The sequence below is a fragment of the Protopterus annectens genome, chromosome 13.part0 (genome assembly GCF_019279795.1).
Source record: "Protopterus annectens isolate FY-2018-M chromosome 13.part0, PAN1.0, whole genome shotgun sequence".
In the NCBI taxonomy this organism is placed as follows: domain Eukaryota; kingdom Metazoa; phylum Chordata; order Ceratodontiformes; family Protopteridae; genus Protopterus; species Protopterus annectens.
In genome coordinates, this window is record NC_056747.1 from 685,032,306 (window position 1) to 685,059,528 (window position 27,223).

At 39.2% G+C, this 27,223-nt stretch overlaps 1 protein-coding gene across 1 annotated transcript in view; it reads left to right on the plus strand.

Annotated features, from left to right (window-relative positions):
- Positions 1 to 27,223, plus strand: part of LOC122787586 (2-(3-amino-3-carboxypropyl)histidine synthase subunit 1-like) — a 2,760,216-nt gene that overhangs the window by 614,077 nt on the left and 2,118,916 nt on the right. The window contains exon 3 of the mRNA XM_044054371.1: positions 12,078 to 12,199. Within this exon, the coding sequence (XP_043910306.1) occupies positions 12,078 to 12,199 (122 nt within the window). The remainder of the gene's footprint in view (positions 1 to 12,077; positions 12,200 to 27,223) is intronic.

Consider the following 27,223-nt stretch of genomic DNA (forward strand, 5'->3'; position numbering starts at 1 on the left):
TGACACTGAAGAGAGACAGATGGCGACAGTTGACAAGACACACCAAGACCCCATGTAGAAAATGGGAAAAAGGGGGTTGATGATGATGATCAGTTATTATATTTAGTGATGTTGGATATTCAGGTGGTTAAGGAAAGTATTTGCTCTGTGACAAGGCAAATGCTATTTTGTCATTGTAGATTATAAATAGGAATCTAAAGGCCTTTTTTCACAAACTACAAGAGGGGTGGGCACCCTTTGTTGCAATTTTGGTTGAGCTGGAGGATAAAGATTAAAGAAAGAATTTGTGTAATTGAAGTACCCAGGAAAGGAGGCAGAGTGGACTGTTTTGGTTTTGTTCAAAGTAGGATGAGTCACTGGTCTGATGCCTTTCCTAAAATAAACTGTGCTTCATAGACAAAAAGAATAAATTGCAAAACTTGCTACAGCATTCATTGTTGCAGGGGACTTTGTACTCTATGCCTTCATACTTTCTACTTATCTTTACTGTCTCCAAGATCACTGTACTGTGCACTAGGGGGAACACTGAGAACACCCTCCCGCCATATTCAAAGTGTATTTCTGCACTTTTGAGAATCATACCTTTAGCCCTTGTATACTCAGTGACCCCCCAGCTATACCTGTTTTCCAAAATAACAAAAGGTTGAACTGTGGACAGACAAATGTGCAATTATTCAGCAGATAGAAGTCATTCTCTCATTTAATATTAACAGAAATTAGTAGAAGAACCCCCTATACTCTGAAGGGCATGGTGCCGAGACTGTTGATTTTCTCATTTGACTGCTCAAGCTATCAACGGTATGAGTAAATGGACCATGCCCTAAAGCTTTGGAAGCTGGCCAATATATATCCTAAGCAAGATACAACTCATGTAGCTTAGACTAATGCAGATGTGTTATATTTGTTTAAATGTTATGTTTACTTACACAACTGTACTTTCTTTTTATTTATTAATTTTCCAATGTGTACTAACATTTTGAACCTATGTCAGGTTATATCTCCGTTGTTGTTATCTTTGCAATTCACTCATGTCTTGTCTGTGTTGCATTGTACAGTTTTTCAACGGGCTTGTGACTGAAACAAGGCCTTTAGGGTCTTACTAAACAATACATAGGTACATAAATAAATAAGTAAATACATGTTTTGCTGTGCTACATCCCTTTGCTTACTCCTTTAGAGGACTCTGTAAATTTAATATCCCTTTCTCTGCTTTTTTCTTTACTCAAGATAATCTTCTTTTTTGCTGAAAAATCCCTATCCCCTCTCTCTCTCTCTCTCTCAACAAGTCTTTGTCCTGATTGCCTTATTCTTAAGTCACATGTTTTCCACCCCCTTCCATTTTCTGCTAAAACTTCTTCAAACTCTGACGATTTTTCTTAATGTACTTCTGTGTCACATTGGTTAGTATGGTTTTTACTGTCTGTCATAGCACTGCTGCCATATAGGTTATAATTCTCTTTGGCAAACTTCCTTCCCATTAAGCCAAAAATATCTTTTTTTTTTTTCTTTTTGTGGGAAATGTCATTTACAGGTACATACAAATGCTTGGCCTTCATTTCCCACTTCTCACATACTGTGCATATTAAGTTCCTGTTCTAGAATCACTGCAGTCAGGAAAGTCAGTACCTGCAAAAACACATTCTAACCATGTAACAGTTTTGTTCATGCTCTGAGGTTGTTACCAAGGGTGAAGGTGGAAGGCTTTGGCTAATTTTATCTATTTACTCTGTATGAGAAGCAAGCAAAACACAAATTATGTTCTGAGCTTCATATGTATTTCAGAGTGCCCAACAGTGTGCAGTGGCATGTTCTATAAACTACGTGATAGTATAGCTGTAGGGCATCATTAAAATTAGGTGACTGTAAAGAAGCCATATCTTCTTTCCTGGCTTTTGCAGCCTCATAATTGTTTGTCTGTGCAGTTTGCAACAGCTGGCATATAAGTGTCAGAAGTAAAGTCCATTCATAGGTTCATAGGTTGGTACTAGGCTATCGGCCCTAGGGCCTATGCAAGCCTAGCTATAACAATTCCCTGGATATTTCTTCCCACAATATTTACTTCTCTGGACCACTGTCTAGCAGGGCGACTGACATGATATAGGTTCATTGGTTGGTACATGGAGACAATAAGATCCACTACAGGTAATTTGGAAAAAAAAAATCTCCCATAAAACTTACTGTCAATAAGACAGATGTCTTCTGCAGGGCAAACCAAAGACAGAGAAGCATGTGTCTTCATGGCCAACAGCATCAAGAAATTATGAGTAATTTATAGTCCCTCTCATTACAGGAAAGGAAAAAGAAAGGACTCCTCTTCACTGCATTCTTACACCTTTATAGGAACATGTCTGTTATAACCACAGATGGATGCCAATCAGACCTGGACAAGCAGGTCTTTGGTGCTCAGAGAATTTTGCACAATATTAAAATATTCTCCAATACAAAACTTGCTATTAAATGAAAGTGGCTTGATACTTCAACTAGTCAGGCCTACCATAAGAGGAGGTTTAACAGGATTAAATATCACCAATATGCCGACTCATTTGTCAAAATGGAAGTGAAGAAAATGCAGAGTGCAGCTGTTGACGGCAGAATAGTTAATGCTACTACAACTCCTTTCTGAAAGAATACAAGTAGCAGCAAAGTGCACTCTCATTCAGGAATTTACAAGCAGGCAAGGAGACAGCCCTCAAACCCCATTTCATCACTGCAGCTAGGCTTCCACCTTTACAATTTTTTATAAACTTAATTCTACTGTGCATAAGAGTATGCAAAATGAATGCAGCCCAATTCCCAGCCCAGCAATGTTTTTTGAAAAAAATCTCAACAGCCTATGCCTTGACCATAAAATATTACTTTGCACATCTGCCCAACGGAGCCTGAAAGACTGGCAAAAAAAAAAAAAATCAATTGGCAAGTGGTCAGGAGAATTAAAGTCGGGCTCAAAGAAAATTACACATGCTTAGTAGCAAAAAACTTAAATTATTTTAAGGCAAACACAGAACAGCTAATAGTATTTGGATTTCAAATCACACAGTCTCTACCGCAAGTTCAGCAGTCTATGATCAAGCCAAGCTTGTACATTTAATGGATATAAAACACCTATTTATCAAACTATTCCACAGAGATGGTGACCAGTGGCTGAACGTCTTAGTGGCAAGGGTGGGTAGCATGCCTTTTGTAGTTTACCACTGAATGTTGCTAAATGGAGGAGGCACTGTGCTGTAGTCATCTTTGCTAAATGGTAGTGTATGCAATTTTGGCATCTGTTCATAGAATCTGGAACTGTTATACACTGCTGTAGCTCCTCTGTCATGTGTTGCAGGACCTACTGGACAGTGGAGCCCTGTAAGTCTATTGTGGCAGTGGTCACACTGCTTGCCAATAGTATACAAGTTGCCACAGAACTGTTGTACCATGATACCAGTTTCAGCGGTCCTTGCTATTACCAATGTCAGTAACACAGTACTACCAGCATTATGCTCATTGTGGAAATTTGGTACCGCAATATTGAGGGTCACAGCCTCTGTGTATCAGTGACCATTATGCTTACTGTCACTGACTTTGTTGCCACAGAAGCAGTGGTGACAGTGTTGACTGATGATTACTCTTCTGCTAGAGCATTTCACCGATTGCAACTACAGTGCCACAGTGCATAAAGAGAAAGACTGTAGCTTTCCTTAGTGCCGGTGGACTCGTTGACTTTAATGCTGTAGTGCTGGCTGACACAGATGAATGCCATAGTGCCAGTGTTCAGTGATGCTGTCTTTCTTGCCCTGTAGCTCATTATGGTTGTTATAGTACCACACTGCTTACTAGTGGAGGTCATAGTGATACAGTATCAGTGACCTCTTTTACTGCTGGTAGTGAGGTAATGTTGCATTGCTATGGCCATAGTGTTCTGTAACACTGGCTAATACTGTGCAGTACCTTTGGCCTCAGTGCTGCTGACAGTAGTCTAGTGTAACACATTGAACAAAGTACTCAGCGGCAGCAATGGTTTGATAATGTAGTACCACCGACTGCCTTGTTCACTAGCATTAGCTATGTACTGCTGCCGTGTGACTGAAGTATCATGGTTCCAGTGGTCAAAGTGTGCAGTGACTGCAGTGTCCCAGGTCTAGCTGGCCCACAGCATTCACTGTCATTGACTCTGTAATGCTGTTACAGCATTTTTTATTAGTACAGTTGTTAACTGGGTAGAAGAAATAGTCATGTGACCCTTTTCAGACAAGGTTCGAGGCAGTCAGACGCATACATTCTTTAATCCCCATTAGCTGCTCAAATAATAAATAATCCATAACAGTTGCATGGGTATGTTCTTTATTAAGACTGTTGTTGGTAAAATGCAGTGCAGTTTGTTAGGTCTCCAAAGCAGTCACATTTGACTGTAGCGCTATAGAACCAGTGGCCACATTATGAATAGTGATAAATGCTAAATATCTGGTAGCTGTAGTACTAACCGTGGATACAGTGCAGTATTACCATTGGCCACAGTGTTCCCTGACAGTAGCTCTGTATTGCTGCAGTACCAGTGTCCACACTGTTTTTTGGCAGTGACTTTAGTACAGAGTGCTCAGTGATGCTGACTGTAGTATTAGACCACATTTGGCCACAGTACTTGGCAATAGTGACTTACCTGATGCTGCAGCATTAGCTACATTGCTCTTTGACAGTGACTCAAGTGCACATTTTTCACTAACCATGGCCGTACGCCATGGGACATTTGGCTTGAGTGTTCATTGACAGTTATAAAGCTGCAGTGCTAGTGGCCACAGTATTCACACTGATGGCACTTTAGCACTGTGGAAGCAGAAGAAATCTTGCTATCTGTGACTTCCTTAAGAGCTCTACATATTTGCAATAAGTACATTGTGGATTTCTGTGAATATGTTGCATTACAAACAGTGAAAATTGTTTCTGCAACTCAGTATATACCCAGCTTCATGGAAATGCAGTTTTCAATGCATTTACTACTTCACCGATACATTATTAAAAGTTAGTTCCTCCTGTACCACAGCATGGGGTATGTGATATCACTCCCTGTGAAGTATGTAGTTAGATACTCCCATGTTATGTTTCTTGAGAGCCACACTAATTTTCCAATAACATGACTTTGCACCTTGGAGTGGATCTATTAGAAATTACTAGTTGTATTTATTTTCAGTTTTGTATTTGAACAGAAGTCTGCAATATAGGAAAGGGGATCATCAGAAAAAAAAGCCTCTTCAATGGTCTACAAAATTCAAAGAGCAGTAGTATTTAAAAAAAAAGATTTGCAAGATGATAGGTTGGAACTTGAATATAAATGTTGGATTGGGTGCAATGTGATGGTGTTTTTTCACAGGGAGAGAATGAGCATGGTGGAAACATGAAAGATATCTGTTAGAGATGAGATAGCTTAGAGATGGTGATAGAATTTAAAAATACAGAGGCACAGACTAAAGAAAGCTCTTGTGGTTAGAGTAGAATATAGGCAACTGTCTAACCAGCATCAGCATCCTAAGTACTAGGTAGGGAAATGATAGTGCAGGCAATGATGTTTTTATTCGTCACAGCTTCTCTTTATGGATGCCACTCCAAACAGATGCTTAGACAGAGTCACACATTCACACTGTTATCGTCTATGACCATGTATATCAGTCCAAAAGTCCATAGAATTCACATTTAGGTCCTGTTGTGACTTTTACAAACAGAATACATGCGCTTCTCATCAGATCATGCTGTTTGATGTGCTCACCTAGACAGTCATGACTGCCTGTCAATAAATTGCAAAAAGCCACCTAATCCTGCTGAAAACTAACATTAGAGAGAAAACTGCACATTTAACTCTGCTCTTTCTTGATGAATTATGACATTTACTTAAGTAAAAATAATGAAACTTCTTGAATTATTTATGACTTCTTGACGCTTATGGTTTCCTGGGAATATGCAAGGGTTATAACTCATCATACAACAGCTTCTGTTTTAGTGAGCATCAGTGTTTGGAAAATTTCGCATAAGGCTAGAGTGTAGATGACAGCAGGTAAAAGTACTAGTGTAATGCTGCCTTACTAACAAATGTATGGGGTAGAAATGAACACTGTTCCCAAACTCAGTATCATTAGCTGAATGCATTATGTATATTGCCTGAAAGTCTGACGAGATTCTTAGCTTTCACAATTCCAGGAATCTTAACAGACTGATGTTTAGAACAGATCTTCTTATGAGTGAACTAGATTATTTGCTTTTCATTGCCTCTGCTTTCGTCTCTTATATGTTGAATTATGTATGAAGATGTAAAGCTGACCTAAAACTAAACACTCCCATCTACCCAGCATGTATGATTTACGTTAGGAAAGTGAGAGATGTTTTGTACTCTTCATATTCAGATTTGGAATTTAATGTGCACCCCCACCACCACCACCACCACCACCACCACACACACACACACACACACACACACACCTACCTACAGATTTTACGTTGTAGCAGGTATATCACATTCCTCTTCATTTTTTAAGAGGATTTTCACATACAGCAATTAAAATACCCTGGTTCCCCCCCTGAATGATAAGTGTGTATTCTTCTGGAAAACAGTGGTTTCTTTTGCTGTATAAAACAGTTCATGATTCTGTTTAAGGAAATAATTGTATCCGTTTCAGGAGATGACAACAGCCACTGCCTTCCAGCATTCCCAGCTGCCATTAACTCGAGCTCACACTTACACCTGGATCACTGTTCCGGAATAAGGCTTAACCTTTAGTCATCTCAGCTGGAAATAACAAGGACTGTACACTTCTGGCGCACATTTTCTAAGCAGAAATAAAATCAAATGTCTTTTGAATATCTATACTGAGCTAGTTGTATGTGGGAAAAAAAACCTACAAAAGTGGTTCAGAAATAAAATAATTTATTTTAGCAGCATGTATTCTGAGCATCATTCTATACTAATTTTTCAGGTCATTAATCACCATAATTGACAGCAGTGCTTTCAGCCGAATTCATAAAAATCTTAAAATGGAATAAATTTGTGTACAATATTCTTAATTTGATATTAGGTTGCCTGTTATCTCTGCTAAACTGTGTTTTCCCCCTGTTGAAAGCATATCTTGAAGTAGATATACGTCATTTGAAAGAGAAGGGTCCTTACTTTACCAAATGACAAAAGCTGTAATATGTTTTAACATAATGCAAATTGCCTCACTTACAAAGTGTAAGAGGTGTACATTAAAATATCTCTGTGATTAAGATATATATATATATATATATATATATATATATATATATATATATATATTTGTGTGTGTGTCTGTATGATAAATATTCTTGCCTGATTGTCCAAAATGTACACAGCACAGGGATTAGAAAAGTCAAGTTACTGCATGCTCACGTAAATCCATTTTTATTTCATTGAAAAGGAATACCAAATGTTGCATTGCTTGCATCATAAATTATGAAATTGTAGATTTTAGGAGAGTGCATTAATATCCATATTCCACTGTGCTATGGGCATATTTTTTCTTACACACTGATTCTCCTATTGTGTCCAGATCTTGTAAAATTTCTTTTCTATCCCACTTGTTCTAACAAGACTTTGTGAATGTGGAAGTTTGCTTTGCCTACATTTATGAGGTTCTTGTAAAGTGACAACATTGCATTCCTTGCTGTGTTCATTTGCATATGCAGTTCTGTTTCAGTCCTAGACTAGTACTGTTAATTCCTGTGCTTCGACCTTGTCTTCATAAGATGTCAGGATTGTTTAATCCCCTTCACCCAGCTGTCTTTAAACTTTGAAAAGCGGCAGGAGATTGTTTTTTTTCTACCCACAGTTAAGAGTTATCTTAGGCTAGATAACGCATACTTCCCCAGTTAGGACTATGCAAAGATGGAATTATTTATTTTGTTCCTAGGATGTTGTATAGAAAAAGCTTACTTCCCATAAGCTCACCAGCACTTTGAAAAGTTTCAGTATTAGTATGCCCTTTGATACTCACCAGCTTCTTTTTGCTTCAAGGGCGCAACACAGCTCTTTGTGTCCCCTTGCCTTCAGTGACCTCAGTTTTATTTCATTCCAGTGTAGAAAAACAAGTCAGGTAGTGGTCATTCTGCCTTTATCTAGTTGTTTTCCTCGGGTCTATATTAGATCAGCGAACGCTGATCGATATTTTGAACATTCGCTAAAATAAGGTCAATCAAAGCAACAGAAACCCAATTTTTTTCCTAGAGAAAGAATTCGGTTGTCCGTTTCTGTTCCTTCGGCATTTTCAGTGCTGTGGTGGAAAGTTACAGGTCGGATTCAGGTAAGTGTGCGATTGTGTGGATGTGAGTGTTAGGGTGGGTTAGGTGAGTTAGGGTTAGGGCTCGGGTTAGGTATGTGTGCGATTGTGTGGACGTGAGGGTTAGGGCGGGTTTAGGTGAGTTAGGGTTAGGGAGCGGGTGAGGTGAGTGTGCGATAGTGACAGAACTTAGGGTTAGGGTTTGGGTTAAGGTAAGTGGATAGTTAGTGGTGTGTGCATAGTTTAGTGTAGGGTTAGGTGTCAAATTTTAGGTGTATGTGTGTGGATTTCTGTTTGTTTGGTGTGCTTGTGTTGTGTGTATGTCTTTTGGATCAGCGATTTTTTTCCCTAGGAAAAAAATCGCTGATCTGACAGTTCGAGATTGTAAGCTTTCGCTTACATAAGGTCGATCAATCAGCGTTTGCTTTTTTAAGCGTTCGCTCATCTAATATAGACCCGTTTTCCTCCAGTGTCACCTATTGTAGTAGGTGGGGAGAGCTGTTTCAATTCAGACATATCCAGGAAAGGAATGCCAAAGTGAAGTTAGAAAATGCTTTATTTATAATTAATTTGCAATCAAAGCATTATTTGACTTTCGCAGCATAAAATTGTTAAAGTTCCCATTGGCTGGGCTGCAGATGAAATAACCACAGTTTACATGTTGGTTACCAAATCTGCATACTAAACAAGTAATACATGCATCAGCTGAGTAACACACGTCTGCCTCGTTTTGTGCACTCGTGTAGTTTTATGTCTTAAGTCTGAAGGTACATGTACTCTGTGTGCAAGGGAGGCTTAATTTAGCTGGCAAGATAGTAGCTCTTATGGTCATGTGGCTAATCAAGTCTGTCGTAGTTTAGTCCATCCTTGCTCTTCAAATCTGTAACTCATCTCTTTCACCTAATATAGACAATTCAGCTGATCAAACTGTGAAAATATTTATGGTGATGTAACTGTTTCCCTAAGGAGAAAGTGTTTTCATAGAAGGTTTTAAGTACATAATCTTTATCTGCTACAGCTGCAGTTTATACCCACAAAAAACACCCAAAACAACACATTATTCGCATACCAAATCTGGTGCAGTACAGGAAAATACGCCAGTTGTTAAATTCATTCAACTATTTCTGCCCTAGCCCTTTATTTTATATACATGATGTATAGAAAGGTGCTTGGTGTGACATCTGGAAAGAGGAAGGAGGACAAGGAGACCTGGTGGTGGAATGAGGAAGTACAGGAGAGTATACAGAGAAAGAGGTTGGTGAAGAAGACGTGGAATTGTCAGAGAGATGAAGAAAGTAGACAGAAGTATAAGGAGGGAGGATAGAGGAATGGTAAGGATGCAGGGAGTAGAGTTGGCAAAGGTGGATGAGTTTAAATACATGGGATCAACAGTTCAGAGTAATGGCAAGTATGGAAGAGAGGTGAATAAGAGAGTACAGGCAGGGAGAGTGGGTGGAGAAGAGTGTCATGAGTGATTTGTGATAGATTAGTACCAGTAAGAGTAAAAGGGAAGGTATGCAAGAGGGTAGTGAGACCAGCTATGTTATATGGGTTGGAGACAGTGGCACTGACAAAAAGGCAGGAGTCAGAGCTGGATGTGGTTGAGTTAAAGATGTTAAGATTTGCACTGGGTGTGACAAGGGTAGACAGGATTAGGAATAAGTATATTAGAGGGTCAGCCCAGGTTGGACGGTTTGGAGACAAAGCCAGAGAGGCGAGATTGCGTTGGTTTGGACATGTTCTGAGGAAGGATGCTGGGTATATTTGGAAAATGATGCTAAGGATGAAGCTGCCAGGTAAGAGGAAGGCCTAAGATAAGGTTTATGGATGTGGTGAGAGAGGACATGCAGGTGGTTGGTGTGACAGAGCAAGATGCAGAGGACAGGAAGAAATGGAAACAGATGATCCACTGTGGTGACACCTAATGGGAACAACCGAAAGAAAAATAAGATGATGTATAGTAATTATACTGTTTAGTTAACCTCTCTATTGTAGCAGTTTGTGAAACACTAAGCTATCTCCTCAAATGTACAGGTTATTTTTCAATAGTTTCCTTGTCTTAATTGCTTGGAGTTTCTACTAATTACACTTGCTATATTTTTGGTTGTGACTCTGATGGTTCAGTATTAATTATTTTACCTACATTTTGTTTTAGTCAGTAGGCACACAATGTACCCCTTGATCCTTAGTAGTATAGCTTATGTGTGTGTGTGATGCCATGGGCTGAGGAAGCTTGAATTTAAATGTGATGTCTGTAGTTTGTTTTACTTTCTTAGCTCAGACTGTAACACATTTTTAACATGTATTTAAGCTATGTAAAATATTCACTGAGAAGTGCATTGTGAAATTGCATTTATAAGGTGTCTTAATGATAGATGAATTGTATTTATTCTTTTATGTAATCTAAACAAAAATATGTATAAAGCTTGAAATTATATTCTCCCTGAAAATGCCATAATTGTGCGATGAAATGCAGAGATGTTTCATGTTTGTGATTTGTGGTTGCTTGTAATTGCATGAAAGCTGCAACCTTTGAGTTAGACATACATTATGCAGTCAGGAAATTCAACCCAGAAACATGAAGAAGGTAGAAGTAAAATTCTGTGTTTACTTCTGTATATGAGAAAAATGATGTTATTGCCCTGGTTCACATGAGAAATAAATAATAACACAAAATATATATTTTGAGATGAGATGAAAAGTATATAAAGTCAGTCCTGCTTAGATGTTGCCATGGCAGCATCTGTGTAAATTGCTGTCTGCAATCTGCTTTATATAGTATTGCAGTAACTTAGCAGTTAAGCTCCAGTATTCTTTCAGTTAGTGACAGCTAGTATATTTATCATGTTTAGAGGTTTTCTTAAAGTATTCTGCCCGAACAGTTATTTTTCTGTTGTTTATGCAAGTGATTTTACTTCTCCAGATTTAATTTGTTAGTGCTGTCCACATCTTTATTTTCTAAGTTAAGCTCATTATTTATTAACTTTTAATATCTCATGACTGTTATGTATGTTTTATTTATGACTCGAGGAAACTGCATTGTTTAGCACTGCAGAATGCCAGTCTGCTGGTATCCACCTCTAAATGGTCAGACTGCTCTGCATATTACTATTAATAAACTTGTATTTTGCCTCCTAGCTGAATCTAGGGTGATAGCAGTGCTAGCTTAAAAGGATGACAGCTGTGGGAAGGTGGAGAATTCTACCAACCTTCCATGTGAAGTGTGTGTGTGATTTGTTTGTTTTCTTTGAAACTGGAGACATATTCACAGAGAGATGGAGAAAGTAGTGAGAAAGGGATCTGGGGTGCTAGGCCAAAGACTGAACTCAATAACTGATTAGTATGTAGTCTAGAAGTCTTTTTGTGCATATTGGAAGTGTGAATTGTAGTTGCATATAACTTGCTTTGTGCAACTGTGTGGCTTGAGTGGCCATCCCCCTTGACAACCATCAGATCTACTTACTGGCAGTGGAGTAGATCCAAGGACCATGGCCCCCTGTCCCAAACATATCTGGCATGACATATAGTTGGCAGCAGTGGGATTCAAACTCTCTCAGCACCAGACCAGCCACCACAATATGAACATAATGTGAGACTCTAACTTGAGCATTGTTTCTTGAGGAGGATGTTAAGGCATCATCATCATCTTAAGTGGATTAGTGCCTTCCTGTCACATAAGTACCTTATTTCATCAGGACAGATCTTCCACCAATTACAGGAAATAGTCTGTGATTACTTTTCATGCCTAGTGGAGGCTTTCTGAAAAACCATACGTGTTGTACATTCACTGATGTGTTGCTGTTTATGTCTCCTTATCAGGCTGCACGCCAGGAGCTGAGTGAAGAATATGACATCATTGTCCCACAGTGCAAACCGTTGTCACCTGGAGAAATCTTGGGCTGCACTTCTCCTCAGCTGGACAGGAAGACTGATGCCATAATGTGAGTAGGAGCTGCTGATGATGCTTACTGCTTTGTTTTTGCATATTGTGTAGATTAGGATAGTGAATCTGTTGTTGTCCTGTTTGTTTACTGAACCCTGACTAAAACTGACCCTTGCTTCACATTGGAAGGGGTAACAGTATGGGACTCCTTTTCTGCTGATAGTTAAATAATCAAGCCCTGGTCACACTGTATGTTTGTCTCACAGAAAACACTGGTCATAAATGGGAGGTCCTTGGACTGTACATTTTTGAAGCAGTTTTTTTCTGTTATTACTTCTTCCTAACATTTGTTTCGTCTAAAAGGTGTTTTTGTCATGGCTAAAGGGCATTGGTCAACTAGAAATAGCAAACCTGTGACATTTTCAGAGTTTGTCATTGATTATTGACATTGTTCATGGTATAGGCTTTGCTTGCTTGCTGATGGCTCAGTGCTACAGTGTCTGAAGGGACTTTTCCTACTAACACCAGCCCAGCTGACACGCAGTCATTGCCTATTTTCCCATGTGTTTAGTTTTGATCCTGATGCATCTGTGCTTCTAGTACAGAGGTGAAACAAAAGTAAGCTATAGCTTCTGTGTGCTGTAGTCTAGAATCTTCACATTCCCTAGGTTTAGATATCAGCAGTGGGCTCCAGTACAGTTAGAAGTAATCATTTAATTGCTTGACTATTCCTGTTAGTAAATTTTATTGTGTGTGCGTTCCTGACAATGGATTCATCAGCAGTTATGGTACAGAATTAAAAAAAAAAATATATATATATATATATATATATATATATATATATATATATATATATATATGTTGTCTAAATTGTTGAATCTATTATTGTGGAAGCACTGCAGATGAAGTGATTTACACTACATGTATTTGCAGTCAGTAAATTCAGTTACTAGTGTTTTATGCCTTAATTTAAGAAGTCTAAGCAGTCATTAGTAAGGATCCCTCAGACCTCTCTCTCTAACAGGAGCTGCCGCAGCTTAACTGCGTAGTAGAGCTCAGAATTTGGAATCTGAATATTTGATTTGAGTTGTCTCACAATACGTCATTGTTAAATGTTATTTCACTTGTAATGATTGTTCTAAGTATTGTACTAGTAATTGCTTTCTAAAACAGTAGCACATTTTAAACATTAAATATACATATAAATAAAAAAAAAAACTTGAGCTAGATGGAAAGGAATTTGACCCCTCATCATTTTACATCACAGTATGAGCTTTGCCTTTCTTCTTGCATCATTAAATACATGCAGAGTTTTTTTTTTATTTCAGAATTCATCTAACCTTGAGGGTACCATAAAACTGTGCCCTGAAATAGCAGTTTTATTGGTTAACTGCACCCTGCAGAGAAGGGGTAACTGCTGAAATGCTTGTAAGAAGCTGAGGATTTTATTTCCTGAAAATAATCAAGAAAAAATATTTCAATTAATTATAACATTGAGCTACTTCAGGAGTTTAATCTACTTAAAGAGGTACAAGACTGTGTGTACTTCAGGACTGGGTGTGTTAGAAGGATGCAACAGCAATATAGCCCCTCATTTTGTTCTTGTTAGATCTTAAGATGTTGTCAGCATTGGTTACTTGGGTGTAATTAGGGTGGCATTTTGTTTTTTTTTACTTTTTTTTCCTCAGTAGATTTCTTTTCAAGTTCTCATGTGCATTTTTAATACACAGCCTTTGCTTAGATATCTTTTAATTTGATTCAGAATTTTTTTGCAATTTTGTTTGTCATATAAAAGTATTTTAAATATTTCCTAAATAGAGTATTTTCTAGCACTGCTATTGCCACATGTAATCACTATTAGTTTAACTGTTTGGATGGACAGACAGACATATGACCTATGACAAGACTGTCCTCATAGTCAATTTAGAATTGTTAAGGGCTGCCGTGTGCCTTAGAGTTTGGATGTGTTGAGCATAATTGGAAACTCTGGTAAGAGCTTTTGAGGTTGAAATTAGTGGCTAGGCTGCCAAGAGTAATTACTCCATTAAGAGCTTTGACTTCAAACACACGGTGCAGTCTGTTGTGAGTAATTGTCTTAATTTTGTTAGCTTGCGCAAGGAGTATGCGGGGGAATAATTTGGAACCAAAAGTATTAAAAATGATGATTATGATACGGGGGCTCATAACCTCACCTCCAAGATTTTGTCAGCACTGTCAGGAGAAATTCTAATCAAAGCTCGGAATGAAAGCACAGGTTTTGCAAGTCTTAGGGCCTCTATCTTGCATGATGGGAGCAACCTGTGTGCCACACTTAATGCTACCAGATTTGATTAAGGCACTCAGAAGAGCTGCTCATGCCCCCGATTGATGGTGTCTGTCATACGGAAACTGTGGTTCCCGCAGAACATCAATCAGACTTCTGGCTTAATCATTCTACAATAACAGATGAAAGTTAACAAGCAATTTCTCTGTTTTGTTTGTATAAGGGACACATGGCCTGTGTAGTGTTTGCTAATTTGACAATGTCTTCGATCTAAAGAGACTGTGCTCGTTAATTAACGAAGTGTGCATAATAGGTTTGTTTATAGTAATGCCATTCTGGTTGCTGAAACAAGATATTCCAGTTCCATAATCTTTTTACATTATACTGTGAGAGAGAGAGAGAGAGAGGGGAGGAGAGAATGTGTGTGTCCATGTCCCCCTCTGTAAAATACATAGATATTGTAGCTGTTAGTAAAATATATGAAACTGTGAACTCCAGTTTATTAGTAATAAAAAAAAAATACACACTGGTATGTCTCAGGCCTGGTATTTACATTATCTGGGCAAAAATAACATTCTCTTGCTCTATCAAAGGAGTAAAATTCATCTACATACAACAATGATTTATATGAATTCAGTGTTAAACTTTTTGAATGAAGTCCCCACAATGTTTCTGAAAAACTGCTGCAGCACATGTTGATTCTGCTTTGCATTTTTTTTTATTTTTTTATTTTTTTTTAGGGGGAAATATTTATCTGTAGAGCCTACTTTCCTCATTTTCAGGGTGGCTGTCTCCCTTCCTTCTGACGACTCAGTGAAAGCAGGATCCCAGATCCTGAATCCATCCTGACTTGCTTCACAGATCCTACACCTGCTATGAATCATGCTTGCTCCCCAAGATTGATCCAGTGACCAGTATTGCAGACCCAGAGACCTTTCCTGGTCTTCATGATGCTGAGTGATTTCAGGATCCATTTACAGCAGGGGAGAGTTCTTTCCCCCAGTTACTTCTCAGCCGAGATTTTCTTCATTTGAGAGCAAGCACCTTTGTTTCACAGCAATGGGTGATGCTTATTGATATCACTGGAATAAATAACGTGACACAAACATTGCACTGTATACCACACTGCTTCCCTCCACTTAAACAGATTCCATTAACACCTGTTTACTGCAGTGTCAGCCATGTGATACAATCTCCAGTGTCTTGCAATTACCCTCCTAGGCAGGGAATCAGGTCTTAGGCTATATAATCCCAACCGTCCATGGTGACCCTTAAGCGACTTCTTCTTGACTACAGGTCGCCAGTGACACAAGACAGTACTGTGTTCCTTCATTAACAAACTATCCTTTCCAGTCTTCACTTGGAAGTCTGTTCTTTTGCTAGAGAAGCACATCTTCTAACCTGCGATGGGCATTTGGTTCCCTGTGTATGTGTGTGTTTTGATTACAAGTTTATTTGATGAGTGCCGAAGAGTGTCACGTGGTCCTGCGCATTTCAGTGCTTTGGCCAGGTTTAATCTTTTGGCTGTCTTCATATGGATGAAGTAACTTTCATTCCCCTAAACTAAAAGAGGTTCCCTAAGCATGTGGGCAGCACCTTCCCGTAACGACATCCGTATGACTGTATATGACATACTGTGACAGTCACTGATGTTGCGGAGAACTAGAACTTGATAAAGTAAAATAATAACCACTTTTAGCATCTTGCTGTTCATACTGTGATGGATGTGCCTGTCATTCCAGCACTTACTCTGGTTCTGGAGCAGCCGTCTCATGAAGCTCCGCTCGATTATTTGAAAGGATGAAAACATTTTGGTGTGGGTGGTTGAGCCCTCCTTTGCTTTGGAAGGCTGTGCCTTAGAGCTTCTGGTGAATTCATGCAGACAAATATTATGAGTAAAAGAGTCTGCTACAGTCAGCATTCATTCTGGAAGAAATGGAGTGAAATGGTAACCATTTAAAATGTCAGGACTCTCTATAGCTAGTCCCAAAATGCTGAGACTTAATGGCAAACAAAAAAAACTTACATATACCAAATCTGAGATGGCCATTTCACAAAGTATTCCCTTTTCCTTGAGTTATGTCGATCTTGGAGTCCGTATATATAAGTTCACGGGTGGGTTGCATGGAGGCTTGTCCTCCTCCTCCTCACAAAAATAAGTTTAAAGAAGAAGAGAGATGTTTAAGATTTGCACTGCTGTTTTTGTTTGTTTTGTTTTTTGTTTTTTTGTTTTTTTTTAGTCCTGGCACTTGGCATTTTGATTGTGGACATTTCAACAAGGAGCCAAGTAAAAATGTTTTCTTACCTGTCTATCAGAATGATTTGAATGAATATTTTTGGCATACTTAGTTTGTGTACCTACTGTTTTCCAACACAAAAGTACTTCCCTTCATCTAAATTTGAAGTCCCTTTTATAGTGATGTTTTATTTAGTTGTAGTCCTTACCATGGCAGAAAATCAATGAGAAATCAACAGGAGGAGTAAGCACACATTTGGTGTGTATTAGTCGCTGCTTACCTGCATAGTACACTCTTCATAGTATAATATAAATCTGCATTAGTTACAACCATGCTGCACAGCTGTGTAACTTGTGACAGACACTGCAATGACTTTCATCTCAGGAGAAATTCATTACCATATCAAAATCAAATATTCAGAAATAATTGTTTTCTTATGATATTTTCCCAGTATTTTAATCCCCTTATGATCAGTGTCTTGGTGATACCAGCTGTCTGTTGTGTAAAAAAATGACACTAAGTTTGATGAAGCATGATGAATTGAACTTAACAAATGTATCAAGCTTTTGGTAAAATTCCTTTATATGGAGTGGCAAAGCTGCCCAAACCGCCATGCAAAGGGCAATCCCATCCGTTTACAAATGCAACCATCTCTGAGTTCACTAGAATCTTAAGTTATAATTTCTTTTGTCAGAAGCCCATTCAGACTGTTAGGCTTGATCAGTCAAACGCAGATAAAACCAGCAGTCACCAGTCAAACAATCACCATCTTTGAATGAACTAGAGGGTAATTGGCTGCTTTCTCAGTGTCAAACTTGTTATGTCATGGTTGTAATGCAGAGCCATAGTTGGCTCATATAGCACCCAGTGCTAACGCTGAATCTGTTGTCCTACCCCCTCAGCTCTTCAACTAAAAAAAGAAAGAAAGAAAGTATTCTGGCTGGCAACATTTAGGAGCCAGTCTGGTTCCAATTCTGTGACTCACTGCCTTAACAGAACTACTTTTAAATTGTAACAAGCTGCTTACTGCAGCTTTTAACAGATGCCAAGCTCAAAAGCACTTTAGTACTGCTGAAGAACAGTATTGAAATTCATTTTTTTACCAGCACGACTGCCAGTACAGTAATGAATATTGATTGAGCAGTATGTCGCAGTTACACCCCCTTTGCCCTACCCTATTTACACTACCATCAAAGTTTTAAAGTAATGGGATGCATGTAAACTAGCTGCATCCTACTGCCACTTGACTTTACTGCTCACAGCATTTACTTCTATACGTTGTGGCTTTTGGCAAATCACTTAATCAGGTCACCTCTGACAACATGTATTCATGTCTAGTGAGTTGCACTCATTTGCAAAGACTGAATAAAATTAACAGGGAATTAGTAGGCACCTTAAAGCTAGCTTTACTGTAGTCCGAGCAGCTAGCTACTATAGCAGTGCCATCTTTTAACAGAAGATTCAGCACTCTCTTAGCGAGCCTCTGAGAAATCTACCCAAGATCCCATCATGTTGTGAATGGCAGGGAAAAAAACCTGAAAGCGTATGGCCTAATTTTATCTTTCATGTACTTGTGGCTTTTCATTTTATTAGCAGATATACATGGCCATTCATTTGTATCTGGCGACTTTCTGAAATAATGCACTGAGGGTTTCCACAAGATATTTGTCAGAATGTTCTCAGCAGAACTGCCCAAGGCAAAACCAGTTTTCTGTGGAAGTGAAATCTAAGTTTACAGGGCAAGAGGTCTATTAAGGACTTCTGTGAATTTTTCTGCAAGGATAATTGCTAGATGTTCGAATACTCTGAGAAGTGTCGCATCTAAGTCTTGTGCTTTATCTTTCTGTAAAATGTCTAGATCTTTTTCTTCTCTTTCATTCCCTTTTGGTCCATTTGTTCATTTCTTACATTTCTCTGTGTTACCTTCCCTAATCAGCCCAGTACTGTTGTCTTTGTTTTCTTTTCTGATTTGTCAAACTCTTCATTCCTTTTTGAATCTTACCCCTTTCACAGGGCTCTAGAAGAGTGGACCATTCTCGTTAATGTCACTGAAGGTTTCCTTTCTTAACGGTAAGCTCATTGCAGATTCTTCAACTTCATGTTTATTATATACATTTCAAAGGGAAGCAATATAAAAAAAAACAGAATGATCTTAGCAAACAAATTACAAGTAATGTAAACTTTTTTTTTTAAAATAAGCACTCTAAGCAAATATTAAATTTTAACTTCATAATCGACAGAGTTATGTTTACTAAGAGCACACAGAAAATGTCTCAAATAAGCCCAAACTAAAAAATATCCACTAAAAGCTCCAAACAAGATGGTTTGATAGTTTGAGTCTTTTGTAATCTGCTAATCCAGACTTGCACAAGATTTAACATCTCTGAAATATGTCCTGAACATGTCGAGGCTCAAAGCAGGAACAAGGCCACAGGAGCAGATCTCCATGAAGAGAGGTGCCAGATAAATTTAGTGTCCCTCAAACACTGACACCTGCCCACATAGCACCCAGTCGTGTATTTTTGTCTGAAAAATGGAGATGTAAAATGTGGATCTGCTTTTTTAAATCATCGGTGTCATGTAGCTTGACTTTTTGTTTATTAAGCAGCTTTAAAATCCTATGTGAAGAGATAAATCAAGCTTTAAAGATGGTACATATCTCCAGAATTAAGTGCATCATCAAACCATCAATCCAAAAATAGGTACAGGGGCAGTGTCCCATTCCTTGACTAGCCAAGTTCCTATCATTCTCTGTAAAACTAATGTAGAGCTTGGTAAAGTAAACATATCTGAGTGAAGGTCATATATAACTTTTATCCTTTATATTGATGGACACATTTTGGCACTTTTTCCTCACTCCTCTTTTTCCAAGCGTATGTACATCATCTTTGTTTTGTGAATCAACAGAATATACATTATAAACAGCTGAAATAAGGGAAGAGCAAACAAGTTTCCATGTTTTGATCTAATTTGTTACTACAGCATGAATGTCCTTCCTAAGTAATAAGCAGCAATCCTGTAGTTAACTTGGCAGTTGGTGTTAATTTTGTATGTTTATGTATCAGACTACCCCACCAAGTTACCTCCCCTCCTCTGTTAATTCAGAACCCAACCTGCAAGTGTCTTTATTGTAAAAACTGTCTCAGGAACTGTACACTGAGAATGTTAACTTTTATTTAAAAAAATACCTGTTTAAATATCATATCATCTCCATCCACTCTCATGTGTTGTGAGTCTGGGTGGCCATGGTAGTAGGAAAATCCGATGTCTGACGATTATGACCCTGATACCTGAAACTTAAAACAGCTAAATTAATCCCATTAGGTAAAAGTCCGTATGCACTATAAACTAAACCTGTTCTGCCGAGTGAAAAAAATGGCCATGACTTCTTTGGGAATGGGATAGTACCCCTTTAAATTCAGTGATCCACATTGCTGAACTGCATGCATTTGCATTAAGTGCGGGGCTCTCCTAGGGCAGATAATTTTGAAAAATCATAATTAAACACAAATTCATTTGTCTTTGTTGTGTTTTCCCTTCTTTTATATGCCATTAATGCTAATCATTGCAGATGTTGCAGTTTAAGTATGTGCTTCCATTCTCCCAGCCCATCTGTTCTTTTTGTCCAGGCATGTGGTCAACTCCCAGTTCAACTGCTAGTAGGCAGCTCTGTTATCTCCACAGCAACCTGTGACACCACAGATGCTGGACACTGATGTTACTGCCTGCTATAGCAAGTGGCTAGAATCGGTTGTGAATAAAGATCTGTAAAAATATATAAATATTACAGAAAAACAGTGAGCATGTAACTGGAAGTAGACCTGAATGTGTGTTAAGTTTCTAAATTATCTGCTGATGACCATCCTGATACAGGGTGCAGTTGCAATTACATTTTTAGCTGATAACTGGAGTATTGCCCAGATTATAAGCTACCTCACTTCTGCAAGTATTTGTCGCTATGTATGTCACCCTCTGGGCACTGTAGCTGCATCATTGCATTGAAGGCAGGATTATGACCCTGGAGGTATATGCATAAACGTTTATCATGTCATAGTCCTGGAAACCTTATTGGAATTGCAGCAGTTTGTCTTTCCTTTTGTGTAATCAAACTGAAATACATTTTCTATGTTTGATGTGTAAAGTGAAATTCTGCATTTAATGTCACTCTCAGTTGCTCACCATAACCTTTCTTTCAGTATAGCAGATGGAAGTTTAATGTACTATGATTCTTAACATTTTTATATGAACCTGTTTCCTTTCTGTGCTGTTTTCATCAATGACTGTTGTGTAACCTGTTTTATAGATGTATTGCCTCAGACTGGAGAAGAAATTAGAAGAATAACTTACTAATATATTTTCTTTGCATTCAGTACTTCACTGTGTGATTTTGTAACTACAGGTTTTCTCGCAGAGTTTACACTATCAAGTAGAATGTAACACTACACAAATTTACTTTCCTTCTGAGAATTTTCATTAAAACAGTTTTGCCTAATACCCGGCTGCCTTCTCATTTTGCTTACCCAAATAAAATGTATTTCTGTGCCTGTGGTAACTTTGTCCTGCATTTGTACACCGAGATGTGACATTATTTATTTATTTATTTATTTTCCCTGTGTCTCTCTCTCTCTCACCACGCTCAAAGTGTACATAGGCAAATAAATGCTGATCCTGTTTTGCTCTTCTTTTATGTATTACCAAGTAATAAAGCTTCTGTACTCCATGTCAGCTCTGTAGTGTAGAGAGATCAACCTTGACCTCAGATGACCCAGGTTTGACTAACAGGCCAAATGCTGGGGGAACTAAACAGAGTAAGATGGGAATCGGCAATCTAGGCTTGCCCTTCTGTGGAGAGGGATTGGTGCAGGCTACAATGCAGCAGCACTATCTGAGGAATGGTATCACTCATGCACACTCTACATGAAATCTGGAAACTGTGGGAGTCCGCCTACCCACATAGTGTACTGCACTCTAGCACAGCATAGTGGGCATGTAGAAGAGCATACGTGCCCTGGGTTTAGGACAGCAGACATTTCCCCTGCCCTTGCCAGCCAGCTGGGATGAGGGTTTAGAAGCATGCAAAGGAAAATCAGAAATCTCTTAAATTCTGCTGAATGACAACCATAATTTGCAGCTACCAAATCTTGCAAGATTCAGATACGCATACACACATTTATATATATATATATATATATATATACATATATATATATATATGTATATATATATATATATATATGTATATATATATATATATATATATATATATATATATATATATATATATACACACACACACACACATAGATACACGTGTGTGTGTTTGTGTGTATATATAGTGGGTGAGTTGATTCAGCATTATGTTGACATACTTAATGTTGACTAAGAGATTGCACAATACCTGGGGAAGGGACATATTTCTGTTCCTCTGGGCATCATTCTGTCAAACACAACTGTCGACCTTATGCGGTGTCGACCAATATGGATCAGCCATACACGTCAGTCTTAGCCACGATCTACCAATCTAATGGTAGGTGATATATATACACACACACACATGCATACATACATGTGTATGTGTGTGTGTGTGTGTGTGTGTGTGTATATGTATATATATATATATATATATATATATATATATATATATATATATATATATATATTTTTTTTTTTTTCCCCCAGTCTAGTGTCACTAGCTCATTCTACCCAATACAGAGAGAACATTTGTGAAGAGCAAGCCACTTAGCTATTTAATTTTGAATTATCTTCTGTTTCTCCTTTCTCCCTTTCCACTTAACAAACCAAAAAAAAAAAAAAATTTCTAAGCTTGTTTCCTGCCTTTCCTGTAACTAGTTTATTCCAGATACAGATTTGCTGTAACCAGGACTGTTTGTAAGCTTTTGAGCCCCCAAAGCCTTTCTATGTTGGAGGGAAGCCTTCTAGCTTATCAGTGGGAGTGGTAAGCACTAGGTAGCCTATCTACCACAAGAGTGGTTTCTGGTCCAGAAATTGTAGTTTTTTTGGCAGTTTTTCCATCTCTTTCAACTTACTGGTTTAAAAGCTTGCATTTGCCCTTGTTCCCCATCTTTCCTATAACTAGTGTAGTCCGTATGCAGGTGTGCTGTATCCAGGACTGTTTGTAAGCTTCTGAACCCCCCCCCCCAAGCCTTTCTGTGTTGGAGGGAAGCCTTCTAGCTTATCAGTGGGAGTGGTAAGCACTAGGTAGCCTATCTGCCACAAGAGTTGTTTCTGGCCCAGAAATTGTAGTTTATTGGCCGTTTGGCAGTTTTTCCATCTCTTTCAACTTTCTGGTTTAAAAGCCTGCGTTTGCGCTTGTTTCCCACCTTTCCTGTAACTAGTCTAGTCCAGATACAGATTTGCTCTATCCAGGATGGTTTGTAAGCTTCTGAGCCCCCCCCAAAACTTTCTGTGTTGAAAGGAAGCCTTCTAGCTTATCTACCACAAGAGTGGTTTCTGACCCAGAAATTGTAGTTTATTGGCCATTTCCATATCTTTCAACTTACTGGTTTAAAATCCCTCATTTGCACTTGTTTACCGTCTTTCCCATAACTAGTCTAGTCCAGATACAGATTTGCTGTATCCAGGACTGTTTGTAAGCTTCTGAGCCCCCCCAAGCCTTTCTGTTTTGGAGGGAAGCATTCTACCCTTATCAGTGTGAGTGGTAAGCACTAGGTAGCCTATCTACCACAAGATCCAGGTACATATTCTTAGTTTTAGCACTTGAATTTGCTTATTCGTGCTCAGCACTTGTTCAGAACTTGTTGTTAGCACTAAATAAGCTACAATGTACTGCTGCACTCAACCTTCCTCTTTACCTAGAGGAAAACAGTTTTTGTACTTATTTTCCTCACTTGCTTAGAGAAAAACAGCTCTTATACTCACTTTCCTCACTTGTCTAGAGGAAAGTAGTTTTTTATTCAGGCATGTCCAAGGGTCAGCTCCCAGTGTTCTCTCCTGTCAAACTGATGAATCTGGGCATCTTGAGGCAATGTAGCAATTGCCTCATGTACACAGACAACCCTCTCCTACCACCCAACACCACAACCTGTGAGAGATACACTTATCTAGCTAAACTGGAGGTAAGGCTCTCTCCAACCAAGACTGAACTTGTCAGTCAAGAGGAGAAGGTAAACACTTGCACCACACCACAGGCATCACATAGTCCCACTAAACCTACAGCACCAAAATCCACACGTAGAAACACAAAAACATTCACAGAGGCTCTCAATAATAATCTGCTCAAGCAGCAGAGACCTCCAAAGCAGAAAAGCAAGCAACCTTCACCCCCCCCAACACAACCCAAATTATACATACCCCACAGACTCAGTGTGCCAATAAACACAGCCCATAAGGCAAACCAACGTACCAAACACACTAGTCATAGGTGACTCTATAGTCAGGCACACTGATGTCCCACTCACCAGGCTAAACAAGGAGAAGGTTACTGTCAGCTACCTGTCAGGTGCCAGGATCCACCACATAACCCATGCACTCAGGTCACTCAATAACAATTACAAATATGACACTGTCATTGTCCATGTTGGTGTGAACGACCTGAGAGGTACCTCCCTGGACTACATGAAAAGAGACATGGAAGAGCTGTCCGATCTTGTAGGCCAGGCAGGAATGACCCTAGCCCTGAGTAGCATCCTGCCATCGCCCAGAATGATATCCCAGTACAAGGGCAAAATGATTGAATTCAACAATTGGCTAAGCTTCTGGTGTCATTCTAAGGAGATCCAGTATCTGTCTGCCTGGGACAACATGGTCGATAGACCACGATTCTTTGCCAGGGATGGCCTGCACCTGTCGCCCTTGGGATTCTGGATACTGGCTAAGGCTATTGCCGGCCCTATAGTGCCTTTTTTAGGCAAGGTACAATTGACAAATTTACCACTGTAACAGGAACAGGCAAGCAAAAACTGAGGGTAATGCTACTCAGTGCTAGAAGTCTAAATCTCAAAATGCACTCACTCGAGGCACTCCTTAAAATGGAGAACATCAATATCTGTGCAGTGACTGAGACCTGGCTCAAGGCTCTAGAGAGCACCCCTGCATTACCAGGTTATAACTCATACCACACTTTTCGGCCATCTAACCTGGACCTGAACCCCAAAGACGGAGGTGTGTCCATATTCATTAAGGATATCCATACCTCCAGGCTAGTTGTGCAGCATAATGCATCTGAGGTTATCCAAGTGCAACTAACTCTGGGCAAAACTGCAATCCAAATTGCCATGCCCCAGGATTCCCACTCCTCTTTTCTTGGTATCCTGGAAAATATTAGGGTTCAACCAAACACCCTAATAATGGGAGATTTCATCTACCCGACCATTAACTGGGAAAACTACTCATATACCATCGCCTTTGCTCAACGCTTTCTGGAATTCATAAATTCCAGTGCCTGGATCAACTTATCCACACCCCCACCAGGGGCAACAATATCCTAGACCTAGTCATTACCAACATGAGTGACCAGTATTCCACACCCGAAATTAACTCCTCGTTGGTCAGATCCAGCCATAAGCTAATCACCCTAGATATCCGCATCCCGCCCCCACCCAACATTAAGGAAACCATGGTAAAAAATTTCTCCAAAGTCAACTTCATGCTTCTTAAGACAGAAGTGGTGAACTTCATGACACCCATGCAGATGGACAATACAGTTATGACTGCTTAATCCTACACAAATGCACTCTATAAGCACTTATAGCCAAGAATCTCAATGGCAACACCCAGATCTGCTCTGAGCTACAGCACAACGGCACGAAAGTTACAGAACCAACTGAAATTGCCAACATCCTGGCAGATAGGTTCAGTGCTAACTTTACCCCCCCCCCCCTCACCCCCTAAAGAGCCCATATCTATCTATACAGGAGAATGCAGAGTCCCTTCTCTGAAATACAGCTAACAGAGAAGGCCTCTGGCTAACGAAGTTCACAGATGACTGCAAACTAGGAGCCATAGACGAGTCCCCAAATGATGTGGACATCCTACAGAAGGGCCTCACTGAGACAGATGCCTGGTGTCAGAGCCATGGCCTCAGGCTCATTGCCAAAGCATGCATTGTCATCCCCTTTGGTAAAAACTCTGTACCCATGAACTACCACATAAACGGCAGTCTACTTAACGCCAATTGTGTGATGAGACCTTGGGACTCAGGTGGACAGTAGTCTCTCCTTTGATAATCACATTGCCATAGTAGTCAGGAAATCCTTCTATGTGGCACACCTCATCACAAAAGGGTTCTCATCCAGGAAAAAAGAGGTCATTGTTCTCCTCCACTCATTAGACCCATTATAGAGTACAATGCCCCTTTTGGAATGTACCTCACAAGACATCTGCAGCAGCTGGAAAGGCCACAGAAGTACCTCACAAAGAGGATTACTGTCCTCAAACAGATGCCCTACACTGGCCGTCTCAAAAAATTCCAGCTTTACTCTGTAGCATATCGCCTACTCGGAGGAGATCTCTGCCTAACATATAAAGCTATGTTAAACCCAGTGCGGTTGGACATGCTACACCTAAAGAAATCCCAATCCCTCCAAGCTACATGCTCTAGGGACCTAAACCTTGTCACCATAATGAACAGGACATGCTGGAGGGATAGATTCCTGTCCCAGAGACTTCCGATATTCTGGAACAAGCTACCCATCTATGTCAAGCAAAGTTCCTCATTAGCACTCTTCGAGAAAAATCTTGATGAGTGGATGGGAAATAGGAAACAGACCCCGGGGATCACTTCTGTGGCTCTGCTCGACAGGGGCACAGGAAATTAACTTTCTTGAGTGGAGTAAGTCAGGGAACCTTGTTGGCTAGGCTTACTTAGGCCCTTGGGCCGATAGCCTAGAACCTACTTATGAACATTTTATTTATATATGTATATATATATATATATATATATATATATATATATATATATATACATATATATACATATATATACACACACACACACACAAACTTTAAGGTGAAACTGAATATCTAAAATGGCATTTGTTGAAAACACACAGCTAGTGATCTGACATTGATGGCCTTTCTTTACAGGTTTGGAGCTGCACCACTGCACAACTGGAATTCATTTTTTTGGTAAACCCCATGCTTGGTTATATGCACAGTCTATTCCAAAACTCACCAAGATACCACATCCTTATCCCTGAGGCCCCCAGTTCTTCTTTTTTTTTTTTTTTGCTGCCAATGCAGTTTTGATTGTGATCCTTTTTTCATTGGTGAAATTCCTGCATTTGCATATCTTGTGTAAATTGTCTAAGTGTATATTTGACCATCAAATTTCCAGGTAAGACCTGCAGTAGCTTAACTGTGTTTTGGAGAGGAGCACATTGTCAGACTGCCATATGTATCAGAGGTTCAGTTCTGCCATTTGACACTGAATGGAGAAACGTTTGGCCTAACCCCTAATTAGAAAGTTGTCAGTGATTGAAAGCCCGTTCTCCAAGGACCATTGGGATGGTATTTTTGGCACCCCCACATTGCCAAAGGGCCAAAATACAGAGAAAAAAGCGCAGTGTAGCTGGATGAAAGATAATTTCTAAAATTGCCTTTT